Source organism: Bos indicus, chromosome 3 (genome assembly GCF_029378745.1).
Source record: "Bos indicus isolate NIAB-ARS_2022 breed Sahiwal x Tharparkar chromosome 3, NIAB-ARS_B.indTharparkar_mat_pri_1.0, whole genome shotgun sequence".
NCBI lineage: Eukaryota > Metazoa > Chordata > Mammalia > Artiodactyla > Bovidae > Bos > Bos indicus.
In genome coordinates this window covers 46,590,039-46,617,505 of record NC_091762.1, presented here as the reverse complement: position 1 = coordinate 46,617,505, position 27,467 = coordinate 46,590,039, and the positions used below count along the sequence as shown (strand labels likewise).

The following is a 27,467-nucleotide window of genomic DNA, read 5'->3' as shown; positions in this document are numbered from 1 at the left end:
TTCAGAACCCAGTGTGCTGCTTCTCTGGATTTCCTCTCCCTATTCTCTATGTCATTTCTCTTCCAGCTCAAAATCATTTCTTACCAGCTTTCTCCTACAAAAGAAGCTGTGTTATGTCCATCACTATCTTCTCAGTCTCTGACTGTACTCAGTTGCTATTCACTTCAGTCCTCTTGGCAACATGGATCTTTGTGTTCTTCCATCAGAATCAGGATGTTAAAATGCAGATTCCTGGACGCACCTTTGACCAGTTAAATCGGGATCTCTAGGAGTGGAGCCGGGGAATCTACACTGTCAGATGTATGCCACATGGTATTCAAGCACCATGAGTTTGAGATAACAGCTTTGTGGTGTAGAAGAGCTATGACTGCCCTTCCTATGGAATCTACTCTCATGCTTGCAGGCACAAATTTATACAACTTGCACCATAAGACCAGAGCAAACTATAAATGCCTGACTTCTTGCTCTTCCAAAGTCACATGAAGAAACATTGCTTGGGAAGTTTAATCAATTAATACGTGAGGTATGCATTAGGGAGAATATATTAAATATACTAATTACTTGAAAGATAACATGACTAATTTGGCCAAATCCTTGTTTCCATGGCTCAAGTCTCATTTTCCTCCATCTTCAAACACTGCACTGTAATTGGTTTCTTCTAAATTTCTACTCTAATTTATTCTAGCCTGACCTCTGAGTGAAAGATTAAGTAGAGTAACAATTATACTTTCCAAATAAATTTTTTTCCTGTCTAAAGAAGCCAGCTACTTCTAGCGGGGCTTTTTAAAAGCGTCTGCATCTTCTCTTGTTTCCCTATAGCATGAAAACATGGTAAGAAGCAGCATCCTACTCCTTAGCTAATGAGAATATAATATGAATTACTGTCAAAGATACACACACATACATACACCAGGAAAGAACAGCTAGGAAGCCACCTGTACTGTGGACCCGGAGTGCTTTGATTCACTATTAGGAATATTAACCTAAAGGAGATAGTCACCTATTGTTTGAGTCATGTCAGCCCTCACCGGAGACTCTGGGGCATAGATCTATTTACCAGACCATCTGCTTGTTCCTCAACTTAGTGCTGAGAAATGAATTAGTAATACAATCACATAAGCAAGATCTTCCTTTTTTTTTTTAACAAATGATAATACTGGAAATTACGCTTACAACTTTGATGAAGGCTGGGCTTACCAAAATGAAGTCTAAACCTAGATTCAAACTATCTGAAAATCAGTTTCCACTTATGTTATTGACACAAGTGTCTCCATCATTACCTATTTTTATTTGAATATGTAAGTTTTGAAATGAGTGTGGAAGTCCTTTAGAGACAAAATGACGCAGTGCAATGCAGCCTTTTCCATCTCAGCTCTCACGATGACTGCATATATTTGAGACAATGCTTTTATAGATGGTCATAAACTATCAAAACCATCACGTCAGAAACAATTAACTGGATATGTTTACATTGCATGAGCGTAAAGTTATTTGTAAATTTTTTTTAGTTATGAACAACCTTGGGATATTGATGGTCATTGATAAAGGCATGAGCACTCACTGTCTAAATACTTTCAGATTCAGTTTATAGTAATATGATTAGTTACACTAATAATACTGCTTGGGCACAGTCTTGCTAATTATAATATTATAAATATTAATGTCACCCAGCCTTTCTGTTTGATTGCCATTCATGGAGTCATTCATCACGATATTTTCCTGGAAACCAGCAAGATTTTATTCCCCCCCCCTTTTATTTTTGATCACTGGACTTGCAGTCATTCATACACATTAATCTATAAGAAGCTCTTATTTTTGGCTATCTCAATGTAAATCATTATATGATGTTTCTCTTATTCTTTCTGAGTCCCTAACCATGCCATCGAAAGCACAGAACCCAGGGTTTTTGTTTTCCATTCTTTTTCATGTGACCTGTTTCAAGTTAAGATTCATTTGAATTATTAAATGCTTCCTTAAAGAATCTTTTTATACTTGCCTCTCTTTTTTTAAAGTTAATTATTGATGTAGTGACAAGCTGAAAAGACTAAGAATTATAATTTTTTCCTCCCCTCATTCAGGACTCAAGAAACGTCTTCTGACAATGGTTGTCTATTTAGAATAATACAAATGAAATACAAAGGCAAAATACTGAATGTTGTTTCAGAAAAGATTTGCTAAAATCACTGTATTATACAAAATGTAAATGTAGTGTATATTTCTCTGAAAATAGCAGTTAGAGAGAAAGTTGGGACATAACCTTTTGAGCCCAGATTTAACCACACACATAGCAGAAGCAGTTACAAAAGATACTGATTAGATTTTAATTTTAAAAACTTCATCATATTATTCAGGGCTCCAGTGATTTGATTGTCTGAAAATAGAAAGGTAATGTTATAATTTCCAGAGCTGGTTAAAGAATAAAGAAATCTCCAGCCTCCCACTGGAAAGAATGCCAGTCATCACCACAGTAAGCAAGAATTTGGAGGCATTTTATACTATAAACTTCAATCTTTTTCCTTTATGTGACCTTGTGTTATACAGGTTTCATAAAAATGTAGCTCAGAGACCTGTCATATAGTTGTAATCAAGGCTCCTTCAGAACAATTCTACTATGCAGTCACATCCAACGGGGCATCTGTGTTTCCCCTGTTAGTAGGACAGTGGGAGGGCAAACAAGACCCGAAATGGAAAATGAAAAAGCCAGAGTCCTCAAGGACAACCCAAGAGAGGTGACCACGTACCTTTCCCACAAGTTCAGCAATACAAGGGACTGGTTTCCCTTTCTGGTGACTCTTCGTGGCTGGACTCTGCCCATCCCAGTCCTGTAGTTCTTCAATGCTTTTCAGATAAAGCAAGGCTTTGAGGCCAGTGCAGTAGTCTTGGATGATAGTGAAATCCTGATTTTGAATAGCACTGCATACCTAGAAAAGGTAGAGCAACCAACAGAATGTCAGTTCAGTTGCTCAGTCCTATCAGACTCTTTGTGACCCCATGGACTGCAGCACACCAGGCCTCTCTGTCCATCACTAACTTCCAGAGTTTACTCAAACTCATGTCCGTTGAATTGATGATGCCATCCAACCATCTCATCCTTTGTTGTCCCTTTCTCCTCCCACCTTCAACCTTTCCCAGCATTAGGGTCTTTTCAAATGAGTCAGTTCTTCACAACAGGTGGCCAAAGTATTGGAGTACCAGCTTCAGTCAAACCAAGAGCTAATTCTCCAAACAGACTCACTTTTCAGACAGTCAACACAATTTATTTTACATGCCAGGCACTGGTCTAAGCCTGACATGTCAGTCATTGCCTGCCGGGGATGGGAGTGTTAGGGAAGGAAAAACTGCCAAGGGGCACAGGGAAACTTTCAGGGACTATGGATACTTTCATCAGCTTGATGTGGGGACAGTCTCACAGGTATATACATATTTCAAAACATCAGACTGTATACTTTAAATATGTGTAAAGTGTTAGTTTCTCAGTTGTGTCTGACTTTGCAACCCCATGGACTGTAGCCCTCCAGGCTCCCCTGTCCATGGAATTCTCCAGGCAAGAACACTGGATTGGTTTCCATTCCCTTATCCAGGAGATCTTTCCAATACAGAGATTGCACCCAGGTATCCTGCATTGCAGGCAGATTCTTTACCATCTAAGCCACCAGGGAAACCCTATGTCATGCATAGTCAGTATGGCTGTAAAAAATTAGGTCCAATAGGTAGAATTTCCAAGGAGTTAAATTCAGCACAACCTAAGAATGGACATTTTAATCTCTCATTTGCTTTCTGTTAAGATGTACTGCTTAGAGGTACATGTCCTGGCTGGTCATGTACCTTGTTTGAAGGTGGTCATGCTGGGCTGGAGTGCTCTCATCAGTTAACTCAGCCCGCAGGTACCAATGCCTACCTCTTCAGCCTCATATATTGTTGTTCTTCTTTGTATTCACTATGCTCCAATCATCCAGGTCTTTCCTCTTTTCCTCAGATTTGCCACATTCTTTCTTTGCCTTGAGACCTCGTAAGACCTTGCTGCCTGGAAGGCCTTTGCCTTTTACACATGGCTGACCAACCCCCCAGGCTTCAGTCTCATGGGAAATATTACTTCTTCAAGGAGGCCTCTAGGAGCTCCATAAGGAGGTTAAAGCCTCCTTAACTCATAGAGTTTTGACTTCTAACTTTTGCAAGATTATTTGATTGACAGCTCCCTTCCCGGATAGACTGAAGCTTTAGGAGGGAAGAACCTATATTTATTTTGGACAACATATTATCCCCAGGGACTAGCACAGAGTTTGTCACTTATTCTGCTCTTAATAGAGATATGTTTAATGACTGCATGTGCAGGAGAGATTTTTTTTTTTTTTTGCATGACCATTTGTTAGAAAATAGAGATTTAATGGCTGAATCTGAGAAATTAGGATCCTTCTAAAAACAACATATTTGAGAGTCTGTTAGGATTTGAGTTAGAGCTTGAATTCAGTGGATTTAGAGAAACACTTTCAGATTGATTACTTACAAAGATAATTCTCCAATTTTTATACTACACATAGACTCCAGAAACTCATTTACAACTGCTGGTAGGACCTCTTCATCCATATGGCCCACCATCACTTAAACAGAAAATTTATCACCTAGAATTCAGTGACTCTCCACATCCATATTTCAAATCAATCCAAAGAAACAACCATCCAAACAAAAGTAAGCAAAGCAAAACTCATTTCTAGCCTATCTTTCCAGATGTTAGATTCTTAGCATATATCATAGTGCCTGGGGATAGCAGCCAATAAAGAAGCTCCAATACTTCTGGCCACCTGATGCAAAGAGCTGACTCATTGGAAAAGACCCCGATGATGAGAAATTGAGGCCAAGAGAAGGGGGCGACGAGGGTGAGATGGTTGGACGGTATCACAGACTCAATGGACATGAGTTTGAGCAAACTCAGGGAGATAGTGATGGACAGAGAAGGCTGGCGTGCTGCAGTTCGTGGGGTTGCAAAGAATCGTATATTACTTAGCGACTGAAACAACAACAATGAAAACTCATGTCATATGTGAATGTAGATGAGGAAATACCTGAAAATAGAAGGATAAACCATATTCTACTTCAAGGTCTCTTAAAGCCTTCTGGGTGTTTAATTAATATATTTCATTACAATCCTCGTGCCTAGCACACCACCAAATACTTAGCTGTTGCTAGGCTGGTTGAGAAAATTTACTGAAAACATACTGAGAGCTCTAGAATAGGGAATGGGAAATAGATAGAAACAGAAAAAGGGCAAGAAGAATGTATACCTAGCAGTTCTCAGCAAAGAGTGGTAGTCATTTCACTATGTACATATAAAAAGGCCAAATGTGGGATTCTGGGAATAGAAGCATTTAAAATGAAGGCTTAAGGAAGACAATGAAGGACACTCAGAAGAGACACAAGACAGATGTCAAATGCTGCACGAAGGGTCATTAATATCAGAGGTGAAGAGGTATCATTAAATTTGTCAATCAAAAGACATTAGCATTTATGGTGGATAATTTCTGCAATAGGGCAGAAGCGTGTTATGATGAATTGAGGAGTGGATGAGGATTGAGGAACTGAAGATATGAAGATGGAATGATCTGATGAGAAGTTTGGCTCATGTAAGAAAAAGAGCAGAGCTAGTGGTATAAGTAGGAGAATTTTGTGTACTATTTTTATAAGGATGAAAATGGCTACGTTTTAAGGGAATGTAGCCATTTTATATTTCAGAATAAAACAGAATGGCTTCTGTATATTAAATTTCTGTCAAACTTGGTTGAATGATGATGTGGAGGTAGGCTCTTATGATGGGCCACATACTCTGTTCAACACTTTTTAATGTATTATATCATGAAGTCCTCAAAATAACACTAAGAGGTAGGTTTAATTTTTAGCCCTAATTTACAGATGAGGCAAGTGAGATGCAGAGACATTAACTGACTTGTCCCAGGCAGGCCACATGGTTAGAAAGTGGATTATACTACATAATTCATGACCATGCAGGCTAAGGTGACTTAGGTGGAGACATTCACAGCAGAAAAACTCTTTTCATATAATGAAAATTATTTTTTCCATGAACCAAAACCATGCATATATATTTTAAATGGTCAATTATCTTCAACCCAAATATAACTATTGTTTTGAAAAACTGATACTAGTAGATAAAAATTGTCAATGTCTTCATGTTTTACTTCTTACTTGTATAGTATGAGTAAAAACAACAAGCCAAAACCAAAAACAGAAATAAAAACCTTTCATTTCCTATTGTGAAGGGCTGTATGTTATTACAATGTAGGAAAGAACATTGAATAACTAAATACAGACAAGAATATTTTCTAGGAAGTCCATTTATATCACATAAAAAACCTGTTTCTCAGGAAGAACAATTTAAGCATTAATTAGGCCTGTTATAACTTTCTTAGAGTTGTTTTCTTTTCAGAACAATGATAAAGAACATCATTATAATCTCCTCCACAGGATTTTTTTTAAACTGTAAAAGTCAACTGACACTTTACTTAATCTTCTTTGTTCTGTGAGATTCTATTTTTTTTTTTTTGTAGTATATGCTAATGGATACACTTTTACTATAGTCTTAAAACATTTACCCATATGAACATAAGAGATCAGATTTTGAAAATCACATCATGTCATGTAATTTATAGGATGTTCACGATTGCTGTGAAAACCTGCTGCTGAAAGGACTCTAAAAAGGACTCTAGCCACTTTGCAATGCATGAATAGTCAAGTTTAGTCTTAGTCCTCCCTAACTTTCCTGGTGAGGAGATACAGAAGCCACTACTTCCCTTAATCCACAATTTGTATAGAGTGGACTCAATCAAGTGGTGCCAGAGTGATTGGAGTGACTTGTGTATTTTAACTATGGAAGATCATATGGTGCTAAAGACTAAAAAGACTTCCTCTTTTTCCCACCCTCTTGTATGCTCTTTATTCTACTGTCCTTACATAATTGGGAGCTGCATTGAGCAGGTGAGGAGGACATAGGACTTGAAGAGGGAGGAGAGACTACCAGCTGGTGACTGAACATGGCTGGGATGGGGTGCTATGCTGGAAGCCCTGGACCCCACCATCAGGGTCAGAGGGGACCACTTCAGACACGTTTCATCATAAAGAACTGTCACACTATAATATACTTTCTGAAAATAATTTAACTTTTTTCCCCATAAGATTAAACATTAATTTTCTGAAAGAATTTCTGATAATAGAAGCTTTTAGATTGCTATCTCTTTGAAAAATAATATATATATACACACACACACACACATATTATCAGAGGGTCTTATTAAACTGTAAATTCTGTTTCTGTAGGTTTGGAGTGAGTTCCAAGTTCCAAGTTTCTGCCTTTGTGACAAGCTTCCAGGTGGTGCTAAGGTTGCCGACTACACTTAGAATAACCAAGATTTAAGCACTGGTGGGGATGAATCTCTTATCTTAGAAATGCCTTCTGCAAAGTAAATTTCTTCCAGACAAATAATTTCCTGCTTTTTATTATCAGACTGCAATATTTTGGCCCTTTAAAGCTCTACTTACAATAATGTTATATGTGAAAACACAAGAGTAGTTTTCTGATGAAGTAGTAAGTCCATGGGATTTGATGCTCAGAAAACGGATTTGCTCAGAAAGGTGCCTTGTTCTTCCCTAACCTGCACTGAGGGTTTTATCTCTATCTCAAAGGTAAATGGTTCCTTTTAAAACTCCAAACATGTAGCTGCTATTCCTAAATGGGTGTATTTTATATGACATCTCTTAATTGTTTGTTTAACAGCTCTGATTAGGACTCTTAATAGCTGTTAACATGTTTGCTCAGTATAATTTGTAAGTTCTTTATGGTGAAGGCTGGTTTATCTTTCTTCGCAGCAGGGCATCAGGTGCCATTATAAGGATCATTGCCACCATTAATTATTTCCATGAGCGTGAATCTCCCTACAGTGAGCTGTTCTAAATAGGGGCCCTTGATTCTCAGCAGGGCCAGCTGTATGCAGAGGCTGAGTTTGTGGTGACCCCCTGTGCAGCATGATTTGAGGTGTGCCATAAAGTTCCCATGGCCACCAAACGGTCCCCTCCAGAGGTCTGACACAGTGCCCTGAATTTTCACTTTAGGTGAAGACACATTTAACAGGAGCCTGTCTATGCAAAGCAACTGTAAAAATACCTGGGAGGTGACAGAGGGTTGCTGGGTGCTACTCCTTTCTCATTATTTTTCATTAAATGAGATTAACTATATTAGTAGTAAATTACCTATTTATGATGGTCTATATCAATAACCTCAGATATGCAGATGACACCACCCTTATGGCAGAAAGTGAAGAGGAACTAAAAAGCCTCTTGATGAAAGTGAAAGTGGAGAGTGAAAAAGTGGGCTTAAAGCTCAACATTCAGAAAACGAAGATCATGGCATCCGGTCCCATCACTTCATGGGAAATAGATGGGGACACAGTGGAAACAGTGTCAGATTTATTTTTCTGGGCTCCAAAATCACTGCAGATGGTGACTGCAGCCATGAAATTAAAAGACACTTACTCCTTGGAAGGAAAGTTATGATCAACCTAGATAGCATATTCAAAAGCAGAGACATTACTTTGCCAACAAATGTTCGTTTAGTCAAGGCTATGGTTTTTCCTGTGGTCATGTATGGATGTGAGAGTTGGACTGTGAAGAAAGCTGAGCACTGAAGAACTGATGCTTTTGAACTGTGGTGTTGGAGAAGACTCTTGAGAGTCCCTTGGACTGCAAGGAGATCCAAGCAGTCCATTCTGAAGGAGATCAGCCCTGGGATTTCTTTGGAAGGAATGATGCTAAAGCTGAAACTCCAGTACTTTGGCCACCTCATGTGAAGAGTTGACTCATTGGAAAAGACTCTGATGCTGGGAGGGATTGGGGGACAACGAGGATGAGATGGCTGGATGGCATCACTGATTCGATGGACATGAGTCTGGGTGAACTCCGGGAGTTGGTGATGGACAGGGAGGCCTGGCGTGCTGCGATTCATGGTGTCACAAAGAGTCGGACACAACTGAGTGACTGATCTGATATTTTTAAAATCTCCTTCACATACATTGAGAGAAATTCTCAATACTCAACGCAAAGCTACAAATTAGGCAGATGAGAGGATAGTATCAATATTTGTGCTTTAACAATGGAAAGAGCTTGAACTTGAAAAACTATTTCTTAAAATCTAATCAAGTGGGTTTTATGCCACATCAAGTAGTATAGCCTAGGGGTTAAGCATATGCCTGTAGAAGTTTGGCAGAATTGGGTTTAAACTACATCTTAGCTGCCTAAGTATGTGCAACTTTCTTCACTTAAAAATGGAGATTAAATACTATGCACATAGGAGAGTAAAAGGTAACATATTTAAGTACATAAACTAGTGAAAATGAAAGTGAAGTCACTCAGTCGTGTCCAACTCTGCGACCCCATGGATGGTAGCCTACCAGGCTCCTCCCTCCATGGGATTCTCCAGGCAAGAGTACTGGAGTGGGGTGCCATTGCCTTCTCCAGGGGATCTTCCTGACCCAGGGATTGAACCTGGGTCTCCCATGTTGCAGGCAGACGCTTTAATCTCTGAGCCAGTAGCCAGCAGTTTGTAAGCTAGATTGGCACCAAAAATAAATTTCATAACATGTATAAATCATCATAGCATGAATTAGGCAGAATATAATTTTTTAAATCTGTGTTTTTGTGGTCTAATGCAGTAAAAGGTCATGGATATTTTTTTTTAATTTGCATTAAGCAATAATTTCAGGAAAAGCTTAGGTCTTGTCAAAAGACATGTCTGAGACCCAGTTAAGTCCTTCAGTAGCTGTGTGACTGAAACTAGTCTTTGAGCTTTTTGAGTCCTCCTCTCCCACCTTCCAATTTGAAAACAGTAGATGATGGTATCTTATTCATCACTGTGAGGATGAAATTACCTCATGAAGGTGGAACTACTGTGGAAATTGTAGTATTATTTAGACAGACTGGTATTAAACTCCACAGTTTTCATCAAGTAATCTAGAAGTTAAAGGGCTTGGTGGAGGTCAAAATGGAAAATTTGCCTGTAAAGAAAAAGCCAAAGTCCTTGAAATGTAAAAGACAATGTACTAGAAAACTAGCAAACAGAATTCAAGCTGGATTAAAAATACTAATCTCAGGCAACTAATTTGGCAAAGAAGAGTTCTAGAGAAGTATGACATGTGAGGCTGGCATGGGTTTTAGTGTAGCTGAGTAGCACAACTTTCAAATGATATTTTGAAATGTGACAAGATTTTTAAAATAGGGATCTTAAAGTATTAGACATAATTCAGATAAACCCATAATCATAACGATTCCTTTTCATTATTACCACACAGATGGACAAACTACACTCCAGGTCTCAGAAATGTGTGCCACCACACTGCAAAATATACGATTACAATTTAAGTCCAAAGTAGTCTCAAAGTTTCTGTAAATTCATTAGTAAGAGGAGTACTGGAGAGTGATTACATTTAAGTAAAAATGGAATTATGCTGCAATGCTTAACACATACCAAAATATACTAATAACAGAGTCTTATGTGGTTGGAGGAAATTCAAGAATATTCCCATTAAACAAACCATCAGTGAAACAGTGAATGAGAAGGATTATCTACTGAATTCTTAAAAGATTTCCCAGAAAAAGAAGGAAAAAAGTGATCCTATGATCTCCCTTTACCAATCCATTTTGATAAAGGGTTAATCTGTTTAAGCAATGTAAAACACCTGCAGTATTTTCATAGTGCTTTATTGTTTTCAAAGACAAAAAGGAATTCAGATATTTCTTTGTGTCACAGGTTAGAAGTCCAGAAAGGTTAAACAGTCCATGGTAACACACAATTGGAGGCATTGTTGGTCTTCCCACCCAGTCTGAAGTTTTCCAGCTAAGGCACTGACTTTTAATACCAGCACTTAGTCCATGTACCAATTCTAAGAGCAAGACAGAGAAGCTGCTATTAAATCTTTAGTTGTGTGAAGAAATGGAAATTAAACACTGAATGCTATGTTCCAACTCAAAAGATTAGTAGGTGATAGAGTCAATGGTCAGATTCAGGTCTTCAGACCTCTGCTTTTATCTTATTCCTATAAATTCCAAAATCTTAATTGTAATGTCTTCCGTAGTTGAATATGCTCATATTTGTGATTTTCATAAGAAGCACATTATTGAAAAATAATTTCAAATTCATTATTTAATGAATAATGTCAGAAATCCACAGATCTGTATAAGGATTTTAATAATTAGATGACTACTGCAGTTTTACTATTGAAACTGGAAAACAGATCTCTATTGTTGTTGGCTGAAAATGCAGTTTCCAACTCCATCTGTCCACACCCACTGATTAAAAACACCAGATTTTCCAAAGGCATGGAATCAAGTAATTCCTCACTGAATTGGGTTCTGACCAGTACTGATAAACATGTATAAAATTACAGTGTACTTTTGAAACTGGTACACAATACATACTATTGAAGTAATAATCCACAATAACAATATCCCCCTATGAGGTTTTGGTACTACATAAACATGGCACTGCTTACTGGAATTCATGAATAAAACACCAAGAATTATAATTTTATAAAGCTATAGGTGAAAAGACAGCCCCTGGAGACACACAGTACATAGGGAGCTAGACAGGGATGTATTTGTATATCCACATAAAACCACAAATCTTAGTTGTTCTATCACATTAGTTTCCATTTGTTGGAGCTGTACGACATCAAAGTTGTGATGTCCCTATATATTGCATTTAGCAGTAATGTAACAGACTATGTGAAGAAATCAAAGTGAGAGTTTCTAAGTAGTTTCCTGGCAATTGAGACAGCAGGCTCTTTCATCTGCTCTGTAACTGTAGCAATGCATTGATTTAAACTCCTTCTGAGATTTCAAATGCTTTTATACTCTTAGGTCTCTCAAGCAGCTTTTTTTTTTTTTTTTTCCAAAGTGATAAAATTCTAGCATTCAACAGAATACCATTTTGTTTCCCCCAAAAGGAGAGGGCTTATTTCAGCTTTGTTACGAACCTGCACAGGATCACTGAGTAAAATAGCTGTCCAAATGCCATCCTATTAAGAAATCTGGCTTTGAGTTCAGTTTTCTACGTTCTGACTGTAGCAAATTGGAGAGGGGGCAAAAAGGACAACAAACAAATAGCCCCACAGAAGTTGTTTTTTTCAAAGTTTCAACTCAGGAAAAGCCTAATGGATAAGAAGCTAAGCTTATTAATTTTTTCAATTAACTGCTACTCATTGATAAATCTTAAAGGTATAGGAGTCACTTTGTTTTGTATATTCATCTATTTCATTGTAGATTACATTATTTATCCTCTTATCTAATCCTTAAAATTATATATTTCCTGAAAAATTCTAAGTGTCCGAATGCCTCCTTTTTCCCAATCAAGAATGAATTTTATGGAGCTTGAAAGGTTATTTTTCAATGTCCATCTGTAGTCATTCTCTTTCTGATGAATTTCGTAACCCACAATTCAGCTGAATACAGACTAAGTGTATGAAGTGTTTCCAAGGTATTTTATTCTGGTATCCAGACCACCTTTGCCAACCAGAATATATTCATCTATTCTTGAAGTATTTTCTCAAAGGCAGCACAGGTGATGGGTCACCCACTTGACTGTTATTTAGAATAGCATATGGAACTGATATTACTCATACTTTGTTGATGACACAACTTGACTGAAGATGGTCTGGGCTAATTAATTCCTCATGTGAGGCCACTTTTTTTTTTTTTTTTAATGCCATGTCATGTGGCATGTGGGATCTTAGTTCCTTGACCAGGGATTGAACCTGTGCCCTTTGCAGTGAAAGTGTGGAGTCTTTACTGGAGCGCCAGGGAAGTCACCAGCCTCAGCTGATTAGTCAAAGGGATATGCCCTGCAGGTGAGATTGCCTCTGTCCCCCTCCTTGTCTCGTCCATTACAAAGTCAGTTCCAGGTGAACTCAGATCTCAATTATGACCTGAACGAAGAAATAATAATAAAAAGAACCATACAGAGACACAGCACCTCTATTTGCCTTTTATGAGGGGCTAGAGAGAAAATGAGTGAACCGGGCACAACATGCAGGGCCAAAGAATGGTGACTTCTGTCCTGCCTCTTCAAAGACACTACTGTGGACGACCCAGCTTCCTTACAGACATAAATACAAGGCTAAAAAGACTGGGGTAAGACCTGGAGTCTTCTGTACATCAGGGTCTTATGCAGCCCATTCTTTGGTTAGGGACTATGGCTGCAGTTTGAGGAAGCTTGGTCACTTTTGCTTCAGAAGCACTAGATTTTTCTACTAAAAAAATTCTCACCATCCTGGGCTATTGCTTTCGTGCAGCATCAGTTACCACAGTAATTTTCAATTACTCCGCGGCAGCACAGGTGGTGGTGCAAGGGTTTCATGCAGCACTGTGCAAGCTCAGCACCTCCCATGATCAAAGTGGGGCAAGAAAAGCAAACTAAATACCTAAACAATAGCTGTCAGATGACTAAAATCCTTAATTTCAGGCAATCTCTCTTTTTCAACAGAGTCAACACAGCTGTGAAAACTTGACTTACGATATCATTTACTAAAATACCACATGAGGTTTGGATGACAGAAAGAGAATAAGTCATAAAGCCAAGAAAGGAAACATCTATTGGGCAAATTATCCCATGGAAATTTTTTTCTGGACCTTGAAGATGAACAAAGGTATGTGGATACTAAACAACATAAGGAGACATTCATCATTCTAAGAAAAATGGACTATTTGCCTGCAACGAGAAAAATGTTAATGTGAAAATTAGCATATTAGATAATACTGTCCCCTTCTGAACTCAAAGCATTCATAATTCAGTAATTGATTTTATGCTTAATCTATTATTGGTAAAAACACAAATTTGTGAGAGTGGTCTGTAACTGTTATCAGTGCGTCAAGAATCTTGACTGAGTTGCCAATGTAGTCTGGGACAGAAAGTTAGACAAAGTTCAGCTGATTAAGAGTAAGTACTTATGAAAGGGAAAGTTTCTCAGTCATGTCCGACTGTGACCCCATGGAATATAGTCCATGGAATTTTCCAGGCCAGAATACTGGAGTGGGTAGCCTTTCACTTTCCCAGGGCATCTTCCCAACCCAGGGATCAAAGACAGGTCTCCTGCATTGCAGGTGGATTCTTTACCAGCTGAGCCACAAAGGAAGCCCAAGAATACTGAAGCCCATCCCTTCTCCAGTGGATCTTTCCGACCCAGGCAGATTCTTTACTAACTGAGTTATCAGGGAAGACCTAAGTACTTACAAAGTGCTATAGAAAAAAATCCTGCCAATATCTAAGTTAATATAGTGAAAGCACTTGTATGTACTGATGGAAGGTTGGAAAAGCAAAGCAAAAAGGTTTATATTTTTTAAAATTGTGTTCTTTTTACACATTAAAGACCTAAAGACAAAGAGCATTAAAGACATTCTTCATTCCTTTACAATACAGCTGGAAAACACGAGGCACACAAAGTTTGTGACTTTGTGGAAAAATCAGGGAAATAAACTGTATGCTTGGTTTTTTTTAGTTATTATTAATTTAATGAAGACAAGAACCTAAAGACAAAATGCCTGGCTTTCAGGTTCCAAAAATGGATCATTGGAATATGGTTACAGATGAATAACTGAAACGATCAAACAAGCAGTTTTATTTCTGCATTTCTCACTAAAATGGCATATATCTTATGATGTGTGGAATATGAGAATTAACCTGAGGGAAAATTACCAACACCACAAGAAATTCTAGGCTGAGGGTTTTAGGATACTCCAAGGTGATCATATGATTTACCATCAAAATTGTGACACTTGAGGGGAAACGGGGAAATTAGTAATGAAAACTCCAGGACAATCAGCATAAATTAAAACTGTCCTGGAGAAATCTAGGTCTATGATTTTCTTACTTATTAGATGGCTTTCTTCCCTGTGTTTAGATTGGATGGAGATTTTCACTTATCCTCTTAGAACACACTCTAAAATGTTTTGTTACTTTTGGCTTGGTTAAACATTCTGGTCCTTCAGGTACTTATGCAGACCTCAGAACAGAACACTGGATTGAAGTCATAGGGCCTTTAATGCTTAGGTAGAATCTTGGATACCTGATCTGATCTAGAGAAGCCGAGGTATAAAGGGGCACTCTTGGCTGCCAAGGGTCTTTTGGCATAAAAAGAACTCAAGAAGTATAGAAACAGTAAGGACTGCCCTAAATCTGAATCTTGTAGGCCAAACAAAACCATCCTTAAGGATGGAAAAATCTGATGTACTTTACATATTTAATAGTCTGCTCTTTTTTACTATCATTTCCTTACACTTTACCCAAATTCTTTTAGGCTTACTGCACTTTGAAATTTCACTTAATAGTTATTACATTTCAAGCACTGTGCTTTAAAAAAGTTCATTTAAATATCACAATAACACCATGAAATAATTTTATTGTCTTCTTCAATAGACAGATGGGAAACAGAGAGTCTGACTGGCTCAAAATTGGGAAAGGAGTATGACAAGGCTGTATGTTGTCATCCTGCTTATTTAACATATATGCAGAGTAAATCATGAGAAGTGCCTGACTGGATAGATCACAAACTGAAAGAGCTGACTCATTGAAAAAGATGCTGATGATGGATAAGATTGAGGGCAGGAGAGGAAGGGGATGGCAGAGAATGAGATGGTTGTATAGCATCACTGACTCAAAAGACATGAATTTGAGCAAGTTCCCAGAGACAGTGGAGCATGGAGGAGCCTGGGGTGCTGCAGTCCTTGGGGGCCACAAAGCACTGGACCACGACTTAGTGACTGAACAAAAGAGAGTCAGAGAGCTAAGGACCTTGACTAAGATCATACAGCTAATAAATAGCAGAACAAAAGTTCAAATCCTGAGTCTATCTCCTTCTAGACCCCTTTCTCAAAATTCCTGTGTACTCTTGCTTTTCTGTTGTAACCACTACAATAACTCATGAAGAAACAGGGATAAATAAATAACTGTGTGTGTGTGCTCAGACGGTAAGGAGTCTGCCTGCAGCGCAGGAGACCCGGGTTTGATCCCTGGGTCAGGAAGATCCCCTGGAGAAGGGAATGGCAACCTACTCCAGTATTCTTGCCTGGAGAATCCCATGGACAGAGGACCCTGGCGGGGCTACAGCCCATGGGATCTCAAAGAGTCAGACATGACTGAACAACTAACACACACATATACATATATTATGAATCTATTTATCTATCTGCCTATTTAAAATAGAACTCTTGTGAGGACTGTATTGAATAAAATGGCATGTATCTAGTTCATGTACCTAAAGTACATGTATAGCAGGTATCATTGCCTGGATCTCACTCTTCAGCTTCCAGAAACACAGTCAAAAGATAGGTGCTATAGCTGTTTTGTTCATCACTGCACATTCACATAGAGATTTGTGGTTGGCATGTGACTTGTTCATTGAATAAATGAATGAAATAAGATGAAGATATGAGAGTAATAGCAATCAATGATGAGCATAGTTCTCTTTCATTTTCTGTCAATAACATATTTTCTCTTCCTCTACTTACACAAATACATCATAATTCAGAATTCACACCAACCCACAGTAAGATATTATTTTAATTCCTACTATATTAGAGTCTGTACTATTCACTGCCCCATTAAACATTAACTTCTTTGCATTATCACTTAACTCTTTTTGGGGATATCAATGCCTTTCTAGTATGCAAAGAAGCAGCTCTGCTTCTTTAACATTCTTCCTGATAATCAACATATTTTGTCACAGCCAAACTTGGCCTGTATATGGATTATTGCTTATTTGGGAGTCCCACTCTAGATACCTGAAACTTGACAGCAGTTGTCATTTGATTTTTCCCTTCTAGTAGTCTCTTACAATAACAACTGGATACATATGTAATTTATTTATCATGTCCAATTTATGTAATGTTCTAAAATACTAATTTTCACATGTATATGTATATATGTTGAAATATTCATATAGAGCAGTCTAGATTTTAGCCATTGGTGAAGAATAGATAAAATAGAGCCAAGAGAAGTTAAGGGAAAAGTTTCTGTGTTTTTCTGTGCCTGGGCTTTTTAATTTAATTTTTTCACTTTTGCAACACACACATCCAGGTCAGGCCAGTGTCTCTTTGGATGAGGACCAATATTTCCATTTTAAAGAATTCTTTCTCTTTGATTATTTCAAATTTATAATTTAAATGTAAAGTTAAGAACTTTATCAACTTCCTCTAAATAGCTCACGGTAAATAAATTTATTTACTATTGAACAGATTTGTGGAAATATTGGTATTTGATACATTTTGCCCTCCTTTAATATGTATCCTGCAAAATTGCTGCATCTTCCCAGTAAAGACCTTTTCTATTTGCTTGGGATGTAGCCAGGAGTGTTTTATAGATCATTCTGAATTTTGATCATAAGAGAGCAATTTTTTGACATCATTTCTTCAAAAAAAAATTTTCCCTATTACTCAAAAATTACCCACTCACTCATGCATTCTTTCATTCAATGATACTAATTTATGAACCAGTCATCTGGTTTCTTTTCAAATTCTATTATCAAACAAAACTTCTGACTGCAGTCTCCTGAGAGTATGCTGTTTGTTTTATATCTATCACAGTGAACCTTCCTCAAAAAGATGTCAGGACCAAATGAGATGAGAATTATGAAGTACTATTTACGAGAAGACTTTTTTGCTGTATGTACGACACAGTGGGTCTCATTAGAGGTAAGAATAACGATTCAAGTTCTTAATTGTATATCTTGATGTGAAACTAGTGCCTTTTGAGTTTTGTTCCCATGATGATTAATTTCTAAGACAAGTTACTACATTGAGCCCCAGGACTAAAATGATCACTTCTATGTTGTAAGTGATTGACGTATCACACACAGATGAATATATAAGATAAAATGTGAGGACCAAGAAACGAATGAATTTCCACTGTTATGCTTTGACAACATAAACTAAAATCTGATTGTTATCCCCTCTCCACATATCAGTACATTGTAAGTTTTAAATCAATGATTGAATATGAACTAGACTATGTATATGAATTAAAGAAAAGATAAGTTAAATGCAGATCAGTGAATTTGATGTGTTTTACATTTCAGTCTTTCCTATGAAAGGTTACACTATAAGTTCACCTATTACTTACATCCTGAAGTTGTTATAAGGAATGTTCCCTAATTATGTAATGCTTTAAAATGCTATAGATCTGGCTTATTTTTTTTAACTCTCTTTAGATTATTCACATTTACTTTGTGTGTTTCAGAGACATCAGGCCCTATAAATATGCAACATTATTCTTTATTTAGTAAAACCAGGCATGTGCAATGTTGTTCATGCTGAATTTACCAGTGATTAAATTGGTCTTTAGCTTGCATCATTGTTTTCAGGCCCAATGATGAGTCATGGAACTTTTCTCTCACCTCATATATATTACTGCATCTGGTATCATTAGGATGGAGTTAACATCCAGGATGTAGTGACTGATTTAGGGAGATGATAATGAGATTATGGCTCATGCCCTTAAAGCGTGACAACTGAAATCCTATCATTTTCCACATGAGGAAATATGCTAAATATTATAATATCTGACATGTCTATCACTGTGGGATTAAGCCAGCTATCTGAAACAGGTTTGATATTTTGATCCTTAGACATATTATTGTCTTTGTCTTACAAACAAAGCATAATTGATTCAGAGATAATGAGGGTTTACATTTGCAGACCCAAATTTCTAATTCCAAGAAGTTTTCAGGTACTCTTGGTTCAAGTCTATCAGCATAAACAAAAAAACAACATCACTATTTTTCTTTCCTCTGATTTCATGGGGTGGAATCAGGGTAAGAGAGGTGTTTAACTAGGAATGTGTATGTTTCAGACCAGGAGAATCTGGTCTGAAAGTTTTCAAAAGATCCATGAGTCATAAAAACATTAAATGTGTGGGAAATTTGACCCCTCAAACACAACAGAGAAGCAATATTTCTTGAATGTTTGAAGAAAATGAACTAAGAAAATGAATGAGAATGTTTTTAAACACTGAAAAATTTAGGCTTTTTTCCCCCTTTGGACATTTTCCCCTTTAGACATTTTATTTATTTTTTAAAAAATATACATTTGCATCAAATTTTATTCTTTAAATTGTTTCCACTAACACAATCTTCTGGATCTCACCTTTGGGATATATATATATATATATATATATATATATGGATAATAAGGAGTAACTGAAACTGCCCTCTGAACTATTCAACACTAGATGCTTATTGTATATTTCTAGACATATACTGATATAGACATCTATAGAATATCACTCAATTCTCAGCATCTATCCACAAGCACTTATCCGTGTATCTACTGTGTGCCTAATACTGCCAAGCATACATCCCAGTTGAGAGAGAAGACAAACATTTATGGGTTATACATGCGTTTGAAGGCTTGGTACATTTCTGGAAAGTAGGATAGAGAAAAGGAGACACACAACTCTCTGACATCTCCACTAAGGTGTCTAGGACATCTGAACTATCGCCAGAAAAGCATTCTTAGTTTTCCAGCTCCTCACAACTTAATTCTCCAATAGTCCAAACTGAGGAGTCATTTCTCATTCCTTTTGATTCCTGCCCACAAAATTCTAATCTCTCAGAAAGTCTTATTGCACTCCTTTAAATATATACTGTGAATCACTTCATTTCTCTCCATATCTATTGATTTTTGTTATTAAATCCATCATAATCTCTCATCTGGACTATTAGAATATTCACTTTTCCCTGTTGACCATTCTCCAGTTATCTACACAACAACTAGAATAATTATCTTACAATATAAACTAGACCATATTTCAACACTGATTAAAACCAGAAGTGTCTTATCTCACTTTGCAAATGGGAACATCTTATATAGCACCTGACCAAGCTCTGTATGGCTTGGTTCCTGCTTACCTCTCTTTCTCACGCCTGCTATAGATGCCTTTTATGTTGTCACTCATGCTTTTATTTTTGCCCTACCTGCCTATAATACTCTTCTCTGTATTTCACATAGCTGGTGGTCTTCTCTTTCAATTCTCCTCTTAAATGTCACCTCTCCAGATCTCCAACCAGTCAAACCAGCCACCCAGTCACTATCACATTTTCTAGTTTAAGAGCACTGTGGAGCACCTATCACTATTTGTGGCATTTTTTTCTTAAATGTTTGCTTCTTATTACTCTATTTGGTACTATCAGATACTAAATAACTATTCAGAGAATGAATGGGCATTATTTATAACCACTACTTAACACTGCTTGGTCACATGACTTTCATGACTAAAGTTCTCAACAGATGTTACTTATTGATACCATCAAAGTTAATCTCTCCCTATCTATTTAACTTTTCCTACATAACATATAGCCTTAAAAATTAAAATACTTGCATCAGACATAAGCATTTATATCAAGTGTGATCATGTTTATTGATAGTCTAATGTTAATAGTTTAACGCATAGAATTATTTGTGAAATAATTCTTTTTGTGAATGTGCTTACTTTTAAATTAGGCAGGGTTCATAAACATTTATTTAATCTGATTACATTTGAGATAATAATAATAGTATAAATATTAATGGATTCCTTTAAAAGGTACCATGTCTTATTTACCAGTAAAATTAAAGAAACAGAACTCTGAAGTGTTCTCAATATCCCTCTTGCTTACCTTCCGGGTTTTTCACTGTGAATCACTATTAATCCAAATTTAAAACCTTTATATTTAATAACTCTGTTACATACAGTATTTAACAATGTTAATCTATCTCTTTGTTGCTGTGTTGTTGTTTAGTCCCTAAGTCATGTCCGATTCTTTGAGACCCCATAGACTGCTGCCCACTCAACTCCTCTCTCCATGGGATTTCCCAAGTAAGAATACTGGAATGGGTTGCCATTTCCTACTCCAGGGGATCTTCCCAACCCAGGGATTGAACCCGCCTCTCCTGCATCGGTGGATGGAATCTTTACCACTGAGCTACCTGAGAAGCCCAATAATACATCTCTAGGTATGTGCATTAAAAAAATAGTATTATTTAGGTATGGATGTGAGAGTTGGACTATAAAGAAAGCTGAGCGCCAAAGAATTAATGCTTTTGAACTGTGGTGTTGGAGAAGACTCTTGAGAGTTCCTTGGACTGCAAGGAGATCCAGCCAGTCCATCCTACAGGAGATCAGTCCTGGGTGTTCATTAGAATGATGTTGAAGCTGAAACTCCAATACTTTGGCCACATGATGCAAAGAGCTGACCCATTTGAAAAGACCCTGATGCTGGGAAAGATTGAGGGCAGGAGGAGAAGGGGACGACAGAGGATGAGATGGTTGGATAGCATCACCGACTCAGTGGGTCTGGGTTTTGGTGGACTCCAGGAGTTGGTGATGAACAGGGAGGCCTGGCATGCTGTGGTTCACGGGGTCGCAAAGAGTCAGACACGACTAAGTGAATGAATTGAACTGAATACCATAAAAATTATCTATACAAGTGTGTAAGTCAATGAGTTCTAGTAAGTTTACAGAGTTGTAGAGCCACCAGCCAGCCCAAATTAAAGATATTTCTACCACCCAAATGTTCCCATGTACCCTTTTACAGTCTTTCTCCCACTTCCTCCCCAAGCTGCCAGCAGCTACTGATCAGTCTTCTATCTTTGTAGATTTACTCCTTTTGATCATTTTCATATAAATAGAATTATATAATACAAATAGAACTGTACTTTCTGTCTGCTGGTCTTCACTTAGTATAATGTTTTACACATGTTAAACAATCTATGTTATGATATCATTCTATTTTATTAGTGAATACTTTGCCATTGGACATACCACATTTTGTTTATCCATTCATCAGCTGATGGGAATTTGAACTTTATCCAATTTGAGGGTATAAGGAACAATGCTGCCATGACCATATATGTATAAGTCTTCTTGTGGATGTATGTTTTTATTTATTTTGGATAGATATGTAGAAGTGAAACTTCTGGATTGTGTGGTAAATTTATGTTTAACTTTCTAAGAGCTTCCAAAATGTTTCTGAAAGTAGTTGCACCATTTGACATTCCCACAAGCAATACACGAGGGCTCCAGTTTTCCCACATCCTCACTAGCACTTATTACTGTCTGCCTTTCGAAAATATAGTTATCCTAGTGGGCAAAATGTCAATAAAGGATAGTGGTTAAAATCAGATATGCTAAGTCAAATCATGTGAGTTTAGATTACAGTTTTGCTACTTATCATCTTATAATTTGATATTTCTGTTTATAGAATGGGAATGATACCAATAACTATCTCACAAGATTATTGGAGGAGTAGAAGAATTAGTATAACTATTAGCTTACAAAAGCATCTGACACTTAGTAAATTCAATGTAAGCACTAGCCATTATAATAGTTTTGTTATTAGATTTGCAGAGTTAAAATGTATATACATTCTTATTGTGGATTATAGTAAGGCTTTGGTAAACTACTTATGTTCTCTTCATTATCACTTCCTTACATGATGTTGGTTAAGATAGTTATCACAATATGCAGTCACTAGCATGTCAACTGTTACACAAATGGAACTAAATATCTTACATATAATTAGAACGGGTAAGACCCCAAATGGCCAGAATGACCTCCCAGACAACTCTGGTCAAAACTGGGACTTCAACTGATTTAAGCATTTATTCATTAACTCATCATTTATTCATAAAATGTATCTATCCATGAAAAAAAATGGAAAGCTACTATAGACAAGTTGTTTTCCTATATAAAGTTGGATTCAGTTCCCAATCAATTGACCACAAAGACCTTATTCCTCCCTTTTCTTTATCTGCATATTTGTTTCTTTGTCCCCCTTTTCCTTTGACTGTTTGGATGATTAATGAATCATTGCTGCCTCACCCAAAAACTGAATGGAGAAAGAAGCAAAGATGAGAGTACCCCTTCTTGAATCACTACAATGCCTATTTTAGATACTGTTCTAGAAAGACACAAGTCTCATGTGCTCTTCAGATACATTTCATTTTTTCAAAAATTTTTTCCCCTTTGGCCGCACTGTGCGGCATGTGTGATCTTAGTCCTCTGACCAGGGATGGAACCTGCATTATTTGCATTGGAAGCAGAGTTTAACCACTGGATCAAGAGGGAAGTCCCTTTAGACTATGTTTTGAATGCAAGTTACTCAGTTTTAAAATATTATTGAGAGCATTTCAGAGCACTTCCCCTGGCATTCCAGCTATTAATAGAAGTGGGATCACTTCTGCATGCTTAGGTCACTGCTGTATTAATTTCCCCAAGTTACAGGGAGTCTTGGGGTACCCATTTAATTCTCTCACAGCAAGCCAGTTTTACTTGAGATCACACAATTTCTTAGCTTTCTGTGTCTCATTCTGAGAGTGAAGTCATCACTTATAATTGATCTTATGCTAAAAATTCACTTACTGACTGACAATACCACTTACATTTATAAGTCAAAGATATGAACAGTATGAATATGATATTTCATTATTACTGTTCACAAGATTTTTCTTTTTTTCTGAAATCTTATGCTTCTTTTCTGTCTGAAAAGAAGTAAGGCCAGTGGATGAAAGATATATGGAAGCAGGTATAAGCCATGGAAATATGAGGCAGAACTTGCTTATAGTTTTAACTGGATAACTTGTAATGCAATAAATTATCTGTCACTGTGAATATAGAGGCTTGATAACCAGATGTGCAGAAGAGATTAGAATCCTGGATGAAGTGCCACCATGGGCCACACTACAGCTCATAGGAGTCTGCTTTTGCAAGGTGATAAAACCCAGAAGGATGGGAAAGTTAACTCTCTGGAAGGATGGACTTTAACCAAAGGGCAACAGAAGGCTGAAGGGAATGGTAGATAAATTTCTTCTTCATTTTCACTGAAATAGATTGTCCCAAGTCCCAGGACATGGATTTTTTTAATTTGTTTCTTTCATTCTTTTTTTTTTTCCTTTTCCTTCTTTGCCACCAGCTTTCAGGATCTCAGTTCTATGCTGAGAGACTGAATCCGGGCCACCTCAGTGAAATAGCTGAGTCCTAACCACTGGACCACCAGGGAATTCCTTCAAGGCAGTGGTTTTTATCTAGAGTGTCTGAAGGCAATCCACATTGCCAGCTGCTCTCTGCTTGTCTTTGCATCTTGTGAAGCAGTGGCCAACTCAGTAATGCATCACTTTGTATTCAAATAGCATCTTCTTTCTCACTTCTATTTTCTTTTACTCTCGCTATCCTAGATTTTACCTTCCAACAAAACATCAGCACTTGATCTTTCCCTTAGACTCTGTTCCAATCAACCTGAACTAAGACTACCTACATGCTAGAATTGTTGTTGCTGTTGTTTAGTTGCTAAGTTGTGTCCAACTCTTTTGTGACCCCATGGACTGTAGCCCACCAGGCTCCTGTGTCCATGGAATTTCCCAGGCAAGAATACTGGAGTAGCTAGTGAACAGCAGAGCTAGGATTTCACTCTGCACAGTGTATGCATTTTCATTAGTGTTGAAACATTTATCAGTGAGGTGCAGTTTCTAAGGTCTCCCATGCCTGGCTGGCAAGTCTGAGGCTGATATCATTGCCTATGTAGCAGATTCTGGACAAGACCCTTAGGTCCCTGACACATGTTTATGGTTAGAATAAGGTTTCTAAACAGCTGAGATCCACTTCCTTTCAATGTGGTTTTTGGGGCATCAGACTCTACCTCCTGGGCTCTGTAGCTCACATTTTCAAAATGAAGCATCGCTAAACACATATTTAGTTGTACCAAAGTTTCTCATATCTTCCTGTGTAGAGGTTTACTACAGGTCTATTTTATTTTATGCTTACTTTGTAGATTCTCCTTGAATCATTTTTGCTCAGCACCATACAGTGCGTATTATATCCATTCTGCACACAGATGCGCCCAGGCGCATCCTTCTCCCTTATGTGACTACTGGGGCTGTACTACAAAGATTCCCACTTTGTGTTGTGTAAGATACGACTGAAAGTGACCTACTTTCACCTACAGAATACTTGCGTTTTGCTCTATTTAAAATAATGACCATAGAATCTCTTTCAACAAAAGGTCATCTGTGTCAATGGACAGAACACAGTGGATCAGATCACCTGCCGTAATTGCAAATTAATGCTCTCCTGGTAATGCATTAACTACACACTATTGATCTATAGTTGAATCATAGAAGAACTACTGAGAAGTGATTTTACTTTCCTATTTTTTGTGCCTTTATTGCTTTTTCCATAATGCATTCTTCTTTCAACTGGAATTTTCTCTAATTGTATCCATTTTTAATTTCCCACAGTGAGATGACTTCTAACTTGTAATTAGAATCTGTAAAAATTCATGTCTCTGTCTCAAAAGCTGTTTAGAAATCTATTGAACTGTAACTTTTATGCCATAAAACACATACATGATGCAAAGATACATATTTTTAGAGAGGCAAGCTTTTGAATGATTTTTTAAAAACTTAGATAAAACCAAAATCCATTTGGTTCTCTATCTGAAATTACAATTCGTTGAACAGTCTACAATAAAATATTCAAAAGTTTCCCCTAAAAGCATTTTACGTGGGAGTATTGATGATGTGATTTCCATTCCTTGAGCAAACTTTTAACATATAAGTAAACAGTTTCTATCAGATACATTTTTTTAAGGAGTGTAAGTGCAAGAGGAAAATGCCAAAATCCAGTAAATATTTATAGATATCTGCACAGAATACTTCTGACAAAATCCAGATTTTTTCATGTTTGTGTCAAATTCAATTGATAAAAATTCTTCTACTTAGTGGAACTGATCATAATCTTGTATCTCAATGCTGAATTTGATCATGCTCCTAGTTTAGACATAGGTCATCTGGCCTTAGCCTGGTTTCTGAATTGTGAATTAGGAGTTGCTTGATCTGGAGAGAGATTCTGAAGTTTCCTTTATAACTTCTCAAACACCTTAAACTTATCATTGATTTTTTGAATTTCTAAATGGGAGACATAGTTGTGATTACTAAGCAGCAGCAGCAATGCTTTCTAACTCTCTATTCAGTCTGAATTCTGAACCCTAACTTAGTACCAAAATGAGTTTCTAAAATATTAAGGTGGATTTTTTAAACAAATACACAATTATGCACATCTAAATTAGGTTGGGTTCTTCAAAATAATCACTTTGGTGGATGTTGGCACTCCTCAGAATAATTTTGTTACACCTTTTTGGACTTGTTTATTAAAGTCAGTTTATGGACTGAAAGAAAAAGAGACTTGTGATTTTGTATATGTAACTCAGTTCAACAACCAACTTTGTTCACTCAACTTGGCTCTCCTTAGCTTTGTTATAGGAAATGAGATCCATTCTCAAAGTATGAAGAGTAGTTACTGATGGAATTGAAAATACCTTAGCTCCCAAGTAACTATTTTTAATAGTCATTTGAGTGGATAAGTTATGAAATGATTACTTAAAAATTAGTTACATTCAATCACAATTCATTTCAAATAATAAACTGATAAACTGGAAAGATTCAGAGAAAACCAACATAGAAAACACAATGTTTGAAAAATAGTATGTGAAAAAGAATATCTAAAATACTGGGATTTTTTTTTTAACTGAAGAATAAAAAGGTAAATAGTAGTTTAAAATTTTTTGTCAAACTTATGAAGATTCTTTCATGAAGAAGTGAAACTAGTAGTTAACCATAGCTCTGCATACAAAGCTAAAAGGAACAAACAATATAAAGGATCTGGACAGAGTCAGGAAAAAATTTAGTCGAAGAATTTCACACAAGATCAGAAATTTCATATGGCTATATCTACAAACATCTTAGCTAATTCATGGTTATTTTCTCACATAAAATAGTCACTGTGTGATATAGTTATTTTTCTTATAGTAAAACTATCATTCAAAAAGATTAGATTTAATTTCAATTAATTTCTTTTGAATGTAGATATTAATCTATCAAGTGGTGAGTGTATAATAATTCAAAAGCCTAGCAGGCTTCCATTTAATTTCCTCTATTTGCTTATAAACAACATTGCTGCCCTGGAATCAAGATGCTTTTCAAAAACTAAAACCTCTTCCATTAAAGAAACCATCTATTAAAGTAATTTAAAAATAATGTAATAATTGACAATAATTTGAGTTTCATTGAATGGATACTAAGAGCATATTTTCCTTATATATTATCCTAAGAATACAGGGTTTCTTTTCAAATAACTACTTGCATATTGTTCTTAACATTGTAAATGAAACACTCATTAAAGCTAGGAAACAAGAAATTGCATAGTGGAAAGAAAACTATTAATATATGTATTTTAACTAGCTATGTGAAATAGTTCTGATGCCATTTAAAATAACTTTGAATGGTATCAACTATTCTACCTTCAGGTATCATAGCCTGACTTCAAAGTGAACGATGATGAAATAAAAAATACAAAATAATTGAAAAAACATATTTTTCACTTACCCAACAAGAAT

At 36.7% G+C, this 27,467-nt stretch overlaps 1 protein-coding gene across 2 annotated transcripts in view; it reads right to left on the bottom strand.

Annotated features, from left to right (window-relative positions):
* The window catches only part of DPYD (dihydropyrimidine dehydrogenase), a 922,996-nt gene that overhangs the window by 137,260 nt on the left and 758,269 nt on the right, over positions 1–27,467 (bottom strand). Inside the window, exon 20 of one of the 2 annotated variants that reach the window (XM_070779940.1) lies at positions 2,742–2,921. The exons of the other annotated variant lie outside the window; for it this stretch is intronic. Coding sequence (XP_070636041.1) covers positions 2,742–2,921 — 180 coding nt within the window. The remainder of the gene's footprint in view (positions 1–2,741; positions 2,922–27,467) is intronic. 2 annotated transcript variants of the gene reach the window in all.